The sequence below is a fragment of the Rhea americana genome, unplaced genomic scaffold (assembly GCF_003343005.1).
Source record: "Rhea americana isolate MKP2758 unplaced genomic scaffold, rheAme1 scaffold_4, whole genome shotgun sequence".
Classification (NCBI taxonomy): Eukaryota; Metazoa; Chordata; class Aves; order Rheiformes; family Rheidae; genus Rhea; species Rhea americana.
The window spans coordinates 9,230,186-9,248,792 of record NW_028186534.1 but is presented as its reverse complement, the minus strand read 5'-3'; the positions used below and the strand labels follow the sequence as shown (position 1 = coordinate 9,248,792).

At 40.5% G+C, this 18,607-nt stretch overlaps 1 protein-coding gene across 1 annotated transcript in view; it reads right to left on the bottom strand.

Moving 5' to 3' along the window:
• Positions 1–2,922: 2,922 nt before the first annotated feature.
• The window catches only part of NPEPL1 (aminopeptidase like 1), an 18,478-nt gene continuing 2,793 nt past the window's right edge, over positions 2,923–18,607 (bottom strand). Inside the window, exons 2-13 of the mRNA XM_085314264.1 lie at positions 18,266–18,451; positions 17,433–17,618; positions 16,037–16,207; positions 13,486–13,575; positions 12,662–12,743; positions 12,323–12,465; positions 11,692–11,769; positions 7,945–8,045; positions 7,142–7,265; positions 5,404–5,580; positions 4,648–4,758; positions 2,923–3,817 (exon numbers count right to left, since the gene is read on the bottom strand). Of these exons, the coding sequence (XP_085170390.1) occupies positions 3,659–3,817; positions 4,648–4,758; positions 5,404–5,580; positions 7,142–7,265; positions 7,945–8,045; positions 11,692–11,769; positions 12,323–12,465; positions 12,662–12,743; positions 13,486–13,575; positions 16,037–16,207; positions 17,433–17,618; positions 18,266–18,451 (1,608 nt within the window). The 3' untranslated portion in view covers positions 2,923–3,658. The remainder of the gene's footprint in view (positions 3,818–4,647; positions 4,759–5,403; positions 5,581–7,141; positions 7,266–7,944; positions 8,046–11,691; positions 11,770–12,322; positions 12,466–12,661; positions 12,744–13,485; positions 13,576–16,036; positions 16,208–17,432; positions 17,619–18,265; positions 18,452–18,607) is intronic.

Sequence of the window (18,607 nt, the reverse complement as noted above, 5' to 3'; positions counted from 1 at the left end):
ACAGCTGTAACCATTTAGGCTGTAATGACAATCTAATTATTTAATAATTTAAGCTGGAATGACTTAATGGAGGGGCCTGTAAAGTTAAGTGCACTAGTCACTGTAAAGTGTTCAGTCAGGCTGGTGATAGGGGCAGTAAGAACTTCAGGGAGCTTCTGCCATAGGCTCGCCTCAAGCCACCCAGGGCTCTCAGCAGGAGAGGCAGCTGTGGCCACTGAATTCCAGTTGGGCTGCTCRGTACAGGCTTCTTTCTGTTTGGTAACTACCCCACAAATTCATTTCTAACACTGAATATTTGCTACTTCCAAGGCAGTTTTGGCATTTCCCCTTTTCTAGGTTGCTTCCAGTCCTCACACCAAGATACTTGAGGGCAAGCACTGCAGCAGAAGCTAACAGCATAGAATCATAGAACCAGTCAGGTTGGAAGGGACCTCTGGAGATCATCTACTCCAACCCCCGTGCTCAGCACGGTCACCTAGAACATGGTAGACAGGGTTGCATCCAGGTGGGCCTTGAAGATCTCCAGRGAAGGAGACTCCACAACCTCTCTGGGCAACCTGTTCCAGTGCTCCGTCACTCTCACAGGGAAGAAATTCCCCCTCACGTTCAGGCGGAACTGCCTGTGGTTCAATTTCTGCCCATTGCCTCTTGTCCTGTCACAYGGGACAACTGAAAAGAGTTTGTCCCTGTCCCCTTGACACCCTCCCTTCAGTTACTTATACACATTGATAAGATCTCCCCTCATATCGTCTGAAAGTGGGTAAGAAAATAAAGGAGGTAGTGGAGTGGTAGTAAAGAAACAGTGTGGGCTTRCAAGAATGATCCCAGCACCTCTGTGATACATAAAAGGAAGAGCATCACTTATTTGGGTACACAGCTCATGAATCACTTCCTTGTATGAGTAAGAAAATTCTTCCCTAGAAAGTACTTCCCCCTCTAAAAGGGAGGAAAGAATAGCACGGATGGGGCACAGCAAGAAATGTTATTAAGAAAATTTAAAGTCTCAATTTTTGTATCTGTGAAACAGCTCTTTCTCAGAAAGCACAAGATCTAGACAAAATCACCTCCTTCCAAAACATAACCCTAAAACTACAGCAGCTGCCCCCCAACTCATCCTCAAGCCAAGTTATTGAGTGACGAATTGTCGAAGAGCAGAGTACAAGACGCTCTAGGAAGGTTTGCAACAACACGGAGCCGATCATCCTCAAGGACAAAGTCAGCCCTTCTGGCCTGGGATTTTTGGCAGAATGTGGGTAAGAAGGCAAACAATGTACTACCAACATCACACCCTTTTGCTCTTTTTGTTTTATCTTGCTTAAGCAAACAAGCAGTTGCTCAGGTTTTGATTTCCTTGGTATTTATCCTGTTTAGTCTTCCTATTGCTACTCAAGTATTTCATATTAGACTTCTTTCCTGCACTGGTCAGCTGGCTTAAGTTCCTTTCAACTCCAGCAGCATGATATGCTTTGAGAACCAGCAAAATAAGAATGTTAGTGAGCCATTTCTGTTTTACCTGGACATCCTGCATTCAGTGAAATTGCAGTGGTGAATAATACTAGAATTTAACCCTGGCTCACAAAACTGCAGGCTAGTCTTCATGTAGAAATCTGCCTAATTTTGGTAAAGCACTAAATTTCAAAATCAGAACTGATTAATCTAAAGAGGTTTCTACCAGATGATTTAAAACTCAATTTCACAGCAACGAAATTAGAACATTTTGCAATTAATTTCAGTAGTGAGACTGAATCACTAATGAAAATAACTGCTTAAGTTTCCCCCCACAGTAGGTTTGGGCAGCAGATAGTGCTTTATACTGCGTGCCCAGAGTGACAGGGACAGGGAGATGAGAATTTACTAGTTTCACAAAGCTGAAGTTTTTTTTTTGTTGTTGTTGTTTTTTTTTTAAGGAAAAAGAGGGGGGAAAAAAATCAAATACTGTCCTTGTTTTCTTCCTTTCTTCAGCATTGCTGGACTCTGTTTGTCATGGTAAGTTAGAGAGCTCTTCAATAGTATTTCCTGCTCCGTAATGTTTGAAGAGCTTCCCAAAATGGATTGCATCCCGGAACTCCATGCAGGTATCTTCTTAGTGAGGAAGACTCGGGAGCTGGAGGAACAACTCTTTTCTAAACTCATCTTTTACATAGATCTCTGGAAACTATGATCAAGTAGACCAGGGAATTGAAACCAGTATAGCGGAGTAAATATAACAATGAAATTCTGTTTTAAAAAAAGTTACATTTAGTTGCAAAATCAAAATAAAAAAATGTTTTTTCTTCTCTGTTCTGTGTTAAGCTTTCCACAAGGTCTTTAATCAAAAAGACTGATGTCTAAACCAGACATGTACCTCATTGTTCGAGCCTCAGCTAAATCCTAGCACCAGCTTTCTCCAGAGATCACCTTGCACACAAGGAATAGCGTAATTTATTACAGTTCAGTTTGACTTAACCTGCAAAGCAGCCAAAAAGTGTGTTGTGGGTGGGATTTTTCAGTGTCAACACTCTGGCTGAGCCAAGAAATGTTTCCAAAGGCTGATGCTTGAATCCATGGCACAGGGACCAGCTCTGATTAAAACTTGGTCACCCCATTCCTAATTCTGCTGCTGACRTTACATAAACCGAAGCAAGTCATTTCCCGTGGGTGTCTAAGCCAAGCTATTACTCGTAAGCGATTTGTGACTAGCTTGCATAGAAAATAATGATACATCCCATCCCTGATTCCTGCTGAATCAATCAAATGAAGTGAATCAGCCTAAGTTCCTCAGCCCTCCAACACGTCATTCAGTATAAACCATTACTCTGTTAGGTCTATTTTCAGATGTTTGAATGCTTGGAAGACAAAACTGAACAGAGTAATGAAGTTGCATGCAAACTTCTGGAGCACTTGGTGTACTGAGAAATGTAAATAACACTACCAGACATCACATGGGATACATAAGCTGCTTTAATAATAAATTTATTAAGTGGCAAGAAGCCACTCTGCTTTGTAAACTGATTTTACTCAATCACAGTCCCCCCTTTTTTTCTCTTTTCCTCAGTTAGCATGAATTATTCTGTAATTTGCATGTAAAAGATTTACAGAGAGATATGTTCTGGCCCACTCTCTTGTTGATTTTACTGGTCAGCAAAACATTAAACATGCAGAAACAGCACCTTATGAAAACTAAATGCGTTTCATCGTTACCTCTCTTTTGCTGCTAAGCTAAATTGTCACTGTATAAGCCAAACCTACAGTGGTTTTTCCCTCATCCTATGTTCCAAGATGTAGTGGGGCCTGCAAAAATGTCTGATAAAACCTCACATAAAATAAGTAATTCAGAAGGCTGTGTAAGCAAGAGCTGCAGTTGCTTCTTCAGACTAGAGAGAAGCTTCTCATGCATTAAATGCACTTAGTTAAGTTTTGTGAGGTGCTCCAAAGAGGACCTGCCATCCCCCTGATACAGTTAGTAGAGCCTGGAGTCTGCACCACTGGTATTGTTCAGCCACTGTGTGCACCAATAATTTAAAAAAAAATTAAATTGTTTTTATCAGAAACAAGTAATAAATCATATCATGATAGTAAAAAATGGCAATTTCTGATGTATGACTTTTTCATTGCTTGAGAATGAATCAGTGCAAAGTGAGGTAACACATGCACCCTGTCACTTTGGGATAGGGGTGCATTAAACCAAGCGACGCCTTTTGGAATCCCTCTCCATATCTTCAGTGGGAGAGTCTCCATTGCATCCTAGTGGGGATACCATGTTTAGCAGAGGGTCTTCAGATGCCCCTCCAAATAGGGACAGCAACAAAGCCACACCATAGCCTGTAGCTCGTTCACCCTAGGAGAAAAACAAACAAAAACACATTTTAGATTGTATAACCTGGGCTAGTTTTAGTTTACCTACTCACTCAACAGGAGCAGTGAATGTGCAAGGCCACAGTGAATACTCAGGGTTCTTAGCAGGCCTCCTCASCTAGTGGTTCTGCACTCATGTTGCTGGAATCTAGCCAGGAAYTGGTCCTGGTTAGATTAAACCAGCACATCAGTCAGTCAATTCACACAAGAACAGAGCTCACAATTACTTGAGGTTGGATTTGTGCTGACAATATTCAGGGTAAAGAACGTTCCATCCAACACAAGCATGGATTTTGAATGTGAGTTGAAGAAACTGGATTTAAATAAATAAATAAATAATAAWAAAAAAAATCCGAGACATATATAGGAGTTCCAGGCAAAGGACTAGGAGGAACACTTGAGCAAACGTTTTTCTTCCCTGCTGACAGTCAGCAGGAGAAAAGTGAAGTCTTGGTCAATCACCTTAAAGATAATATGGGGAAAAACTTTGGAAGGCTATAATTACTTCCATGAAGAGCAAGCAACTGAGTTAAACAGAAGAGTTTGAAGAGTTAAAGAAGCTGCTGCTTAAAGTGACTTTTTGAACATTTTAAAAAGAAAATAAAAAATACGTCCAGATGAAGCTACCAAAACAAAGGAATTCAGTTTCCCAAATACATACGAAAAGCCAATGCATTCCAAAAGACTCTTCTCTCTCTATTTCTCTCCTTATATTTAAAGGGACAGAATTCAGGGTCTCTGCAGGAACAGGCAGTTTTCTTCCCTACAGTAGTAAGCAAGGTAAAATGTCAGAAGTCAGACAAACACACTCACCGCATGAACAGGTGCGGCAATGTCTATATGGACCCAGACTCCAGGCCAGTCAAAGCCAATGTGAGAAGCAATGAACAGCCCAGCACAGGAGCTTGGAGTATTGTCTCGGTCCTGTAGAAGCAAAATACAGTTTTCTTGCATGAAAACAAAATATTAGCATTTTATTCTTGCCTACGAAGAAGATAGCATGCGAATCTATCAAAGCTTAATGGATGGCCCTAAAACCTAGACTTGCTAACAAAGTATACCGTAAATCCCTTGATTTAAATCCCTGGTAGCAGTCTGGTCTCACTCTTCCATGCAAACACCTTTCTGCCATGTTTTTGGAACCTACTGCATATTCTAACTCTCAAACAYGGTGTCCGCAGCTTCAGCAGTCCCCAAGGTCTCTGTCCTCAACTTCCTGGTTGCTGCTCTCTCTCTGCAGGTTATAAGTGATCTGAGGAATATTCATCTTTACTTCTTAGGAGGTTTCCACCCAGAAGTTTAGCACACATCTTAAAAGGCAAGGTGCAAAATTATCTTCGGACYGCAAGTTACAGTGTATGATACAAAATTGACCTTAAATATCAATGCAGAGACATTTGGTCTATAAAATACCCAAGTAAATAATGGTTTTCAAAGACCTTATGTGGCCCATTTCTTAAGAAAGAAAAAGCTTTCGTTATGCAGACCAGTGCATTATCCAGGATATGCAAAGGAAGATGGATCAGAATATGTCTTTATGCAGTATATGGAATTTAAAGAAAAACTTACTGCCACAGAGTTCTTCATATCAGCTACAGCAGAGGTAAATTCACTGAAGTGGAGCTCAGGGCAATACACAAGAGGATGGACCAAGTCTCCACAGTTTCTACCAGCTTTAACACAAGCCTTTTCCCACTCTTCGTTGTTGGTAAGGACAGCAGCATGATACTTTCCTGTTGCAATTCCCTAGTGAAATACAGGACATCATCAGGAAAGATGCGCCTTTATTGTGCTGGGTAGGACATTTCTCTACTCTCTCCTCTGCATTAATAGTTGTTTGTCATCCAATAAGACCACCAATAAAAAAAATCTCAAAGCTATTTGACAAGAGGATGATGGTGTTACAAATGCAGACGTAGGCATAGTACCTACTACTGAAGCTTTTAAAATGTTTGGAAATCCATTCTGCAGCGAAACAGTCCACATTTATTTAGCCTATTCAAACCACACCCCCAGAAAAAAATTTCTTTGTAGTTGCAGAGTAAGCAAACTATACGGTTGATAGTTACTTATTCTTAGGAATAAAATCAAATCAGCAATGAATTACAAATAAAATAGCTAGCACACATGATATTCCAGCAGTATGTGTCAACAAACATTTTGAATTCAACATCTTGAATGGTCAGAAAGATTACTTCCTTCTAGATCTACAAAATCCAGAAGCCATCCTTGCCTCAAGTTTCCAGCAGGATACTGTTAAACAGGAAACTTTTAAAGGATTAATGTTTACACCAAAGCATACAACATACATGCTTTCAAACATTTGCCACCATTTCTCCTCCTGATATGAAGACCATTTTTTCTCTAGATTACACCAAAGGAATCACTGCAAACCAATATAACCTGCTATAAAAAGGTAATAGATTTCAAAAAAACGAGTATTAAAGTGACATCCATGTATCATTCTGTGTATGACTTACAWTGTAAGACATTTCATGGACAAGAAAATTCCTGTGTTTTGGATCAGATCCTCAGTTGGTGGAAATCAGCAAAGCCTCAAAGGAGCTAATCTGATTAACTCCAGTAGAAAACCTGATCCATAATTTCTGTCTAGTATCTTGCAACTGCTAAACAGCATTCAACTAACTGCAGTATCCATGGAATGCAGGAGCACAACCATGATGCTCTCTTATCTGACCTTATGGTAGGGAAAACCTAATAGCATTTTACTCAGTCATATCATAATCTCTTGTGCCAAATAAAGAAGTCAAGCTGAAGTTGCCAACAATCACATTTAAATCACACCCTTATTTTCAGTGTTAAGAATGGCTACTACTTCCCTGTTTATTAACCCAACTCTGAGGATGTTACTAAATACAGAAACTAACTCATAACAAATTGAAAATAGCATATGAATATGAGTGGAAGTTCTGCAAATTATAAAGCTACTGAATTGCAAACACTGGATCACTTACATCATCTAACATCATCAGAAAAATACCATTTTCCCCCTAAACTTGCATGAAGCATAAGTCACGTAAAAAAACAGAAAACCTGCTAGTTTCTAGAAAGCATTGATGGCACATGTCATCTTCTCCAAATATGTAGCACACACAAAGAGTTACAGCTTACTGGTGTTACTGTTGATAGTTTTTTTTTCCTTATGCAAGTTTTCGAAGCCATCAACAGGTACCAGTTCATGATTCCCAGTTTCCCCCAACAACCAGCAGGACTGAGGCAAAGATGCAGGCAATGCGCAGACACTAACATGATGTCTCCCTGTCCGCCAGCAGCTTTATACTAGTACCTGAGCTCCAGTAAGAGTGGCCATATCAAGAATGATATCAGCTCCAAGATCTTTGCATGCATAAGCTACTCCATCAGCCAGTATCAGCCTGCCTTCTGCATCAGTGTTATTGATTTCCACAGTCCTGGAAAGAAGACAACACATTTAACATAATACTGGTTCAGGACAGAAGTTAAAACCACACCTACCTTGTCTAGAATACTGGGTAAGAAAGCAGGTTCAAATCTAATGTACTTTTTAATTTGACTCTGCAATACAGACAAACAAGTCTGTATTACTGCTTATTCCCTGCTTACAAGCATCCAGGCAGAGCAAGCCCCAATAAGTGTTTTGACAGAATGTGTTGTCTTCATGGTAAAGTCTACCTGCTGGATCCGTACAGTAACCAGCATGCCAGGCTAAGATCTCACAAACTGCTGCCATACAAAAAAGTATCATACTCCGCTTAAAACTATATAAGATACTTGAGCAGTGCTAGTCCATTTCTGGGACTGAGACAATACAGACTACAGATGGACACAAAACTGTTGTACAGGAACAATGCACATGCGTGAGAGTTCTTTAAGGTAACTTCAGCTCAGAACATAACATACACATTATATGTGTTTTGATGTGCACTTAAATATCCAACAAGAAACTCAGAGCTAACAGGAAACTTACTCCTACGGCTGTCAAACACTTATCARTACTATGGGAGGTTGCTGAGGGGCAGGTTCACAATCTGTATGGTACTCAGATGAACAGAATGAAAGATCATGTTTTTTTCTCAAAGTATCTGTTAAAAGGRATAGATATAATCTTACTTTCCAGAGTAAAGAACATGAATATCATCAGGTCTTGTTGCGCGCGGCCCAACTGCATTCTCAGCCAAACAAAAAACAGCATGAAGATTGTCTTTAAAACCCTGTAGTAACAATAGGAGAGAAATGGGTTTCAATTCATACCATCAGGTTAATTTATTGAGGCTGAAATCAATAAAGGATTACAACTTGACAGAAATGCTGCTAATTATATGGGAAATCTATGATAAATGTCTTGTAGTTTGAACCTGATGCCAAGAGCTATAGAATGGGAATAAGATGACTATCTAATACTACCTTCAGAGTCCTCACTAGAGAGGAAATAGGAGCCTACAAGCAAGTGAGACAGACAAGCAGAGTAGGGATCTAGAAAGCCTTTGCCAACTGAGCAAGTGACCCATACAAACTTCCCTCAGTGGTAAGGTATGTGAATTAAAATGTCTATTACATGCAGTGTGCAGATGCAACAGGAGGGTGGTTATGTTTAGTTACTATGATTCTCTGGGAAGAACACTTTTTGTACTTTACAGCCAGCTTTAGTTCCATCACCACAAACATAATTCCAAAGCCCACTAAACTCACCCGGAGATTGCTGGGCTTATTGAAAACAAACTCTAAGTCACTAAACTACAGTATCCCTATGTGAAAACCAGCAGAACACATCCCCAAAGATGTGCCACTTCATTCATCTAACGTAGTATCACCCTAACATAGGCTCACAACAGAGGTTACAAACACTAGGGACTATAGTCTTGTCTTTTTTTTTTGTAGCCACAAAGGAAAGATCCAAGTAACAGACGCTTTCAAAATGACAATTACGACTTTTGACAGTACATTACACAGCCAGTCAGGATGCCTGGGATTATTTTCCAATCCCTGTATTTTCCATTGCTTTTATTTAGTCTCCAATAACAACAAAGATACAATTTGGGGCCATTTGAGAAACTGAGCTCCTCCCTATCATTTCTGCAATACTGGGGGAAAGCCTATAGTAATAACGGAAAAGGACAGAAATAAAAAAAAACTAACATGCAGCCATTTGTGAACTGTGTGCTTTCTCTGTAAAATCAGCCCCTGATGAACTGATTCCACCTCTGAGAAATTTGTTGGAAAGCAACTGTGATCATGGCGATCCTGGAACATGGTACTCCCCCATGTCTCAGCGCATCTCCCAGCCACCAGCCTTCTGTGACACAGCTCGTGATCCCACAGAATCCAACACTCAAACCACAGGTCAGATAGAGGCTAGCAATATCTTTCCATATGCAAAAAAACCCCAAACTCTTCTTAAGTGTGGTTGTTTTGTTTTCCTATCACATACGCGTGTATTGGGAGGCACACATTTCAAAATCTTCTTCCTCTTAACCTCCTCTCTTTCTTCTGCCAGATTTCTTTCTGGTTTACTCTGGTTCAAAATTAAGTGTTTATCTGGTTATGAGTGATATTTTAAAATACATGATGATTTTGTTTATATAATGACTGTATCGTGTGGAGGGATCCTATGAACAGAAAGGCAAACAGCAGCATTTAATAAACAAAGGCATCGTTTCTCTCCAACTGGGATAGCTAGCCTTAAAAACATCAAATTCCTAGGAAAACCAAGGTTAGTTTTACTAGGAATCTCTGATGAAAGTCCATAGCTGAAGAAAAATGGACATGCTGAATAAGCTCATTTTATGAAATCCAACGTACAAACCTATCAACTGAACGCTTTCAGAATAACGTGCAGCATCTGGAAGCAATAAAGTAATTTTGCAGTTTCTAGTCCAGTCAGTGGGCACACAGCATTGCAGATGAGATAACCTTCCATCTAGCACCCACTGCTCTGCCAAAATGGTCTGCGCAGCAAAATCCCAATCTATTCACAGTATCTCACCAAATTTCACCGAATTCTTCCTCTTCCAAATGGGACAGGTAGTTAATCTACTGCTGCCAAAAAAAAAAACCCACAAAAAACAGAAACCTGCTACTAGTGTTGACTGTCTTTTCACTTTCACTGAATCTCATCCCCTTTGTAGCTGCCTAAAAGCAGCATTCCCTATGTTGACGTGCAAGAGACAAGAATTGAAAAAAAATAAGTGAATGCTTTTCTCTTCACACTTTTGTTGGAAGGCTCAGAATGAATGTAATGCATCTTTCTAGGAAAAAAAAAATCACTGCTTAGCTTGATTTTTCTCTCCAAATTCTCATTAAATCATGTTAAAAATTGTAGAACACCATGTAGGCAGAAGATTTTTTCTGAAGATGAATAATTGCCTCTTTCCCTTCCCACTGAGCTTCCTAATTCAATGCAAGTTTCAACTTCAGTCTTTGTGACAAAGCATAGCTCAGCTAAACTCCCCCCAGCTTTATATTTTTAATGCTTTAAAAAAGCATTAAAAAGGTAGTCTTGAAACAGTAACAAGGATAAATTCTTTCCACTACTCAACTGAATTAATTTTCTACAGAGTTCTTTAACAGTTCTTTTTACATGAGGTTTTAAAATGAAGTAGTGGAGATCATTCTTTTGTTTCTACATAAGAGGGCGCAGATTTCATGCAGATATGACAACTTTTGCAGGCTCAGTTTGTCCAAACATATTACTGAGTTTTGYCATGGCCCATTAATTGCATGGGAAATAACAAATCACTTACCATTCAACTCCTATTGTAACTGTGAATGCAATTTCAGCCAGCGGAGATAACTACATAGAAGTATACTTCTGAAGCAAGGAATGAATCACCAAGAGCGTACCACATATGTGCCTTTCCCTGACTCTCTCAAAGCACTGGAGAAGTTTTTACCTTTTGTCCTTGTTAAATGTGTGACTGAACTTCCTGAAGGACTGAGTTACAGAAAGCTAGCTGTTTTGTCCAAGATGCTCCTCACAAATCTGTTTTCAATTGTAAATCTCTGCAGATAACTATAAAGTTTGCAATCCTTTCACATCAAATGTGCTGCTAGGGCCAAGGCACAGAGTTGAACTGTTAAGAAATGGGTATTTGGCAGTGATCCTCCCCTGGACAAAGCTTCTATCAGACCTATGCATTAATCTGCAGCAGAAAATGTTCTTTGAACTTTGGATACTCCTTGGAGGCAATAGCTGCTCTGTCAGCAAGACTTAGTGACTGGATTCGTGGAGAGGGCAGCTTTATTGGCAGTGGCCATGTATCTTCCCCAGTTAAAATGTTAAAATGTTACTGGTATTTCTYTTTACATCTTCCTATTTCAATGCTTGGTTTCTTCTCCAGTCCCCTGCTAATTTCTGAGCACATGAGCCAACCAACAAGCAGCTCCTGATCAGACTAGAACTGTAACTTCCTCACTAGATATTAGAATTGGCACAGCATTCAGGATATGGACAGACTTAGTACCTCTGAGTAACTCATCTCCCCCGCCTTTTCTTTTTGCTAAGGGAATAACAGCTGCCCCAAATCCCATACCTTAAATAAAAACAGCACTGGATAACTCAGGTGTAACAAGGAACCTGAATTAACACTAATTCACGAAAGTCTAAAAAAAAAAAAAAAAAAAAAAAAAANAAAAAAAAAAAAAAAAAAACAAAAACAAAAAAACCAAGAAATTTCTCACATTTCCCAAGATCCCAAAGATTTTAACTATTTTCCTAAAATAGCAGAAAGAGCTAAGTGACCCAAGATCACTAAAGGCAGTCACAGGAGACTGGCCCCAATATCTGGGAATATATCCAAAAGTCAGACTGCTCCTTTGCAATACTGGTCTACATGGTATCAATTAACATGTTTTACTTACTTGCTTTACAGTGGCTTTGAAGGCACCCAAAATAGCAGCTGCTCCACCACAGTCTCGTTTCATGCCAGGCATAGTAGTCTGTTTAAACAGCAACATAGACAGATACATGTATTTTTTGCTTTAAAGAACAGTTTCACAGTTCTGYCTACTAAAATTAGTATTTCTGATGTATCTGTAACTCTACTCTTGACAGTGCTCCGCCATAATAGATACACAGAATACATGTACATCTACTTTTCTGTGATCTTGCCTTAGAGCTGGAAAATACTAAATCACTGCTGCTAATTTACTAGAAAAGAAAAAGGAAAAAGGTTGATAAGATTTGCACTGAGATCAACTCAAATGGGCTTTGGATCTGTCTCCAAAATCAGAAATTAAATACCTTTGTTTTAGCTTTCTACTAACAGTATGCAGTACCTAAAGAGCAAAATACCAGGTAGTTACTAACTGCTCTGTAAAACATTCCTTGAATTCTATTCGGTCTTTTCACCCTGGTAGTTTACATCCATATGGGTGAGGCCAGATCCACCTCAAACAAAAATGCTTTTATATCTACAGACATTAAATGAATTATTTCCATCTGGAAACATGACTGTAGGCAAAGACAACAGAATAACAAGTATTTACGTACCTTTCCCTTAATGCTGAGTCCTCCAGTATCATACACAATACCTTTGCCCACCCATGCAATGGTCTGTGTAGCACCATCTGGAGTGTGACTGAGAACTGCTAGCGCAGGAGGATGCAGAGCTGCCTTGCCAACTCCATAGATACCTGGAAAATAGAGAATTAAACCACTTGTGGGGAAGAAGCACTGGAGGGAGAAATCTCTGGTTATTCTGTGTGAATCACCTTGAGATTCTGCAGGTAATAAAACTTTCAAAAATACATAAATAAAACATTATAATTTAGATGGCATAATAGTCCAAAGAACTGCTGGAAAAAAGGTTGAATTTTGAACAAGATATACCTCCAAATCCTTTCTCTTTCAGCTCCTCATCCCGAATAATGGTTGGAGTAATCCCAAGATCCTTGCCAACTTTTTTGATTTCCTTCATCATTAAGAGAAAAAAGACAGCCAGTCAATGATCAGAAAGACACATTTGTGCCTTCCCACAGTAAAGAGAGATGTATCCACGTATGGGTTTTGTGCGATTTTGGTACATGCACACACACAGACATTCATTATTTTAGGCTTGGCACTTGTTTACCAATGGCATAATTCCACTGAAACATCCTTGATTTACAACTACATGAAGTGCAAATCTGATGTTTAAGCTCCACTAATAAAAGAAATCTTCAGAGGTAGAGGCCAGCTGTACTCTCTGTTGGACCATGATGAAACAGAACATTTTCACTCTCAGCAGCTTTCCAGATCTTTATAATAAACCCATTTGCAAACATGTCAGCTTCTCTCCCTTAATTTCAGAAACACTCGACACCATGTGGCTTCCCATTTCACAGATCCATGACAATCGCACATCCTTGAAATAGCCAGCATTTGGCTGCTTATCCAGAGTCACAGAGGAACCCGTATCACGACCAAATCAAGAACTCGTTTCTTGACTCCTGTTGGTTACCCCAGCTTTACACTCTGCATCCTTTCAACTTATCAAAGCTCTTTGAGCTGTTAAAGCCTAAGGRAATAACCCAAGCCTCCTTGGACAGCTTTTTGATATGCCTTCTACTGCCAACATAGAAGAAAGTTTTGCTATGAAATACCAACACTGGTTCTTGATCACTATAGTCAACACTTCCAACAAGCAATTCTTACTCATAAGGTGCATTACCAACCTCCAGGAAGTTATCTGTGTTCATTTCATTGCATGGGGTGTCCACAATTCGAGCAGCCAGCCTGACTCCTTCTGTAGCACTTGCCAGACACTGGGAAAAGAAGGGAGGACACTTGAGAGCTGGCTTTGGTTTGGATGTTTTTCCACATAACTTTGCACCTAGTGCTGCATAGCCTACACTAGATGTGTGGCTCCTCTGGAGAATATTAATGCTTAAATGCAACAGACTCCAGACAGTTCTACAATACTAAACAATGAACACAACTATTATTTTTCGTATTTGTTAAACTTACTTTTTCCTGTGCTCCAATTCCTAGGGAACTTCATTCCTTCCCACAGTGAATTGATATTTCAAAATTAGCAGCCTTTTTTCCACTCAGAATGTGACCAAGAATGTAATGGGAGGTTTAGGGAGAAACATAAGACTAAGCAAGTTCAAGATATTAGGACAAGCTTGCAGGCTGCCTGGGCTGGAAACCTGCAGAGACTATGCAATCTACAACATGGGAAGCAGTAGAGTTTAGAATGGTTCAGCACAACCATTTACTACCATAAGACATTATATATGGGGGGCAGGGAGAGCATGGAGAATGTGGAATATTTCATATTTGCGTGAAACATACGTAACTGTTTCTTCATTTCTGTGGCAGAATGAACTGACCTTCACCCAGACTGAGTAAAACTGACTGAATCAAGAGTGGATTAAACCAGAATGGTCTGCAGTGAGCAAGCTCAGACCATTTCTTTAAAAAAGGATCCTCTCAACAAAGAGAACAATGAAGGCACTAGAGAACAGACATTAAATTTTAACACTATGGAATCAACAACTTGAAGAAAAAAGATCAGGCGGAAGGAAACTTTGTTAAAGTTTTCCAGCAGCCGCAGGACACGGAAGACCACACACAGCAGGAGGGTGAGTCAAGATGGGTTTCAAAGGAATCTGATGTGTTGGCTAGTTATTCGTGTTGATGTATCTCAAGTTTGGTTTGGCCAGGCTGCCCCAAGGACTCTACATTCTGTATCCCCTCAGACTCATAAACTTGGCTTGTTTTGGAATGGTGCCTGATTCCCTACAACTACTTCTGGTTGCTTTACTTCCCCTAAAGGGATAAGGACCTCCTCAAGAGCCAAACTAGGTTTGCAGTGATTTACTGTTAGGGTCACAGAGGTAAAAGGAGGTGTTCTAACCAAAGGCCAAGTCTGAGGGAAACAATACAACCTATCCACAGAAATAAGCTATGCCTGGGATTGGCTTCTGAGAAGCTGGATAATGGGAATCTTGAGCAAATCTTTAACCTTGTAAAACTGTGACAATCCCTCCTAGTCCTCACCATAAAATAGCTTGGACAATGCAGTAGGAGCAGAATGTGGCAGCATGCCTAGGGAGAGGTTTAGCCAAAAAACTGCTACCACATGCCTATTCCAAGCTCTGCATTAGCTGTCCAGTGCTGGATGAATTTAAGTGGTCAAAACTCAGCTTGGAAGAAGCCAGTAGTTCTTTTGGCATTCACACTGGGAGAAAAAACATAAGATTTCAGCTTTTTCAGTTGTAAATATCCAAGTGGCTTCAGATCTACCTATCTGAAGGATTTTGTTTTAAACACTATTTACTTGTTCTCTGTTTTGAGATATGCAGAAATATAATGATCTACTGCTGTATTCATAGCACATCTCTCCTTGCTACTTTCCTACAAATTGGACTAGTATCATTTGCTGTAGCCAATTCACCCAATCAAAACAGCAGGACAAAAGTACGAAGGCAAAGATGCTAAAGGAAAAAAAAAGAAAACCTAAAGCTGCAATTATGAATTTGGAGCACTGAACAGTGTAATAGCTTAAGTGCAGGACTTAAAAAAGCTTTTAAATTATGAACTTGATGAGGAATATTAAAAGTTACCTGATGTGGGGTATGCACCCTGTAACAGTCAGGTAYAAAGAAAACAATCTTTGATTTTCAGCTGTTGAAACATGACTTAGAAAAAATGCAACTGTTATGCACAGCTCATTTCCAAGATAGACTTGGAGATTTCTTAAGGGTCTTGTTTCTGGCTACAGTTTTGCTAGAGGAATACAGCCAGAGAGTGCATCAGACAGAAATATCAGATGCCATACGTAACCACAGAATACACAGCACTTAAGTGACTTCAGTGACATTCACCTGCRTAACCATGGACAAAACTTGCCCCCAAGTAAAAGAAATAGGGAAGTCCACACACCAAAGGTAATGTAATATTAAAGGCTAAAAATTTACTATTTGCATCCATGGTTTTCTTTGTGCTAATTGTTTGGTATCTTCCACTCCTGAGATTTAAATTCTGAACAACAGCTTCAGCCTTCACTGCAATAATATCATGTTCAATATTTCTACTAAGGTACGCTGCAAACTCATCACTATCAAAGAACTTTGATATGGGATCATTTCTTACTTTAGATACAACACCTACTGCACACGTAGCCTGAAGGACATGCATTTGTGTATGTCACTATTTAAAAAATAAATGATTTTATGGAACAGTAGAAACAACTCACCACATAACAAATCAAAAGCTTACTTTAAGGGTTGCCACTTCTATTGGTCCATTGTTCTGTCCAACCAGGAAAAATTCTACTGTTACAGTTTTCTTCTCTGTGCGTCTCGATGCACTGGACCTATGTGTGAACAACGGGAAAGCCCTGGCTAACGCACAAGCAGAGGCGAAAACTTCAGATCGCTCACAGACCATCTGAAACACCAGCCAGAAGACAAACAAGTCAGACATCTTTCAGGGGCGTGGACAGCTACACTTAAAATGATCTATCATCTGTGACAATATTGGTGGGGGGTGGAGGCACAAACGGGAAAAGAACTGATGTCTGAATCAGGACGTACTCATATATCATGCTTTGCATGGATGGAAAAGCACTACAAGCAGAGCACACAACTCAGCCAGTTCTGTTTACTTCCCAAATGGAAATGAATTATAGTGCTGCATCTGATGGCATGGGAACAAACACGTCCTTATAAGGGAGCTGAACCACTTTAATTAAGCTAGTGCAATTAACAGAATTTTGCATATAGACCAAGACAAAAAGACATGGGAACCACCCATGTGTGTTCAAAAAAACGACATGTAGAGGGCAAAGATAAGAACGTGGTTAATGTTAACATTTTTTTTAATGTGATGGATATTTTTCTGAAGTTCACTGCTGAAATTACCAATGAAAAGCAGTTTTAGTTAAATATTTCCAAAGTTAACTATAAGGGGAAAAAAGTATGTAGAGTTATTACTCCTGTAAATGACTTTTCCAAGTGAAAACTATAATTAGATTTTGTTACTGAAACAGACTGTATGAGTTTTCTCTAACAATCTGGAAATCTGAATTAACCTGGAGAAACATTAGAAAAAAAATTAATTATCAAATTGAACTTTCATCRTTTAATTATAAATTCATCAAGCTCACACAGCGGATGACCAGAGCTGTGCAAGACCTTGATCAGTATAAGATTCACAGCGGAACATTAGGTTGCATTAAGATTTTTAAAATTCATTGACTAACATACATGAGGCTTACTGCTTTCAATGCACCCTAAACAGGTTATGCAATGCAGACTGCATGCAGGGTGCTATGCCTAAGTTAATCATCTAAAGCATGATACGCAGCACGTGCTAATATCATAAACCCTAGTCTGAAAAAAAGCCAGTACTCATTTCCTTTGCATGGACATTCCTGAATGAAAACATTCCACACACATCCATCTTGACTTCCCTCCAACTGCTTGAGCATGCATAAGCTGTTATACTTAGGTTTCGTTAATGCTTCAGTGCAAAACAGCTTACAAATACTAATATAGTTATACTGGTATAACTTGCCCACCTTCAGTCTCCTTGGATACAGCTAAAATCCTGAAAAGTCAAGAAAATACTTCACCAGACATTTCACCAAAAGCATTTTCAAACAGCCACTTACAACAATACATCTGTTGACACCTCCTGGAAGACAATTTCTAACCAGGCGGGTGATGAACTGAGCTGCAGATGGACTATTGTGTCGGCTGACCCTGGAAGGCAAAGCGGCCACAGTGGCATAATTCAGGTAGAGAGGACAGCTGTCGGTCGGGTTTGGATTCAGRGTGCTTAAAGCAGATTGCCATATCTGAGGAAAAAAAGAAGAATTAAAAAAAAAAACAAAGGCCTCATCAGTCTTCTCTTTCCTTCTCATCCTGACTATACTTAGTCACTCTTAAATACAGCATTTTAGGGGTTGAAAACAAAGAAAAAATGATGCAGCCATTTTTAAATGCAGTATGTGCTAGAATCTAAACGAACAAGAAATATGATTAAGCTCTTTAGTAATCAGAGCACACGAACTTTCTTTCCATCACAAGTATAGCTCTCTYTTAAGCCGCATGAATTACGTTTCAAAACACAACGTTTGGTGCAAGGCTGCTTCAGAGCCCTKTTAAGTTGTTTTTACTAGTGACAAATAGATTAGTCTCAAATTATTGTTTCACGTAGCAATTTAACTAAAACCCCCCAAAAAGGCTAAATCTTGTCCTAAGAGGCTCAGAAGTCCGACACAAGGCTGCCAAAYCTCCAGCAACCTAAAAACTGTAACGCGGAACACTTATCGTTCAGCAGAAGCCGCCACCACCGCGTAGACGGTGCAGACACCCCACAACGAGAGCTGGTGGTGGTGRGGAGGGGGAGATGTGGCCTCGCGCCCCCCGCCCGAGACCCCCCTCTCAGTGACTGCCCTCCTTGCAGCCGCCCCCCTCCCCGAGGCGCTTCTCTCCCACGCACGGCACGGGCTGACAGGCAGCCGCGGTGGTTTATTCGCCGATGCGCGGACTCTCCGGGCAGAGCAACAGGCTGCTGCGGGCAGGGGCCCCGCGGGGGAAGCCCTGCCGGCCGCCCGCCCCCCTGCTGCGGGGAAGCGCCACTGCGACGCGGTTTCACGGCCCTGCTCGAGGCGGGTWACAAGCCTCTCTGCCCGGGGAAGAGGATCGAAAGCGGCTCTCCCCCGAGCAGGCCCGGCCCGGCCCGCTGCGCTCCGGGCGGCCCCGACCCCCTCGGGACGCCGGGGAAGGCGGGCGGGGGGAGGGGGAGGCGCGCCCGTCCCCGCGGCGGCGAGGCGAGGCGAGG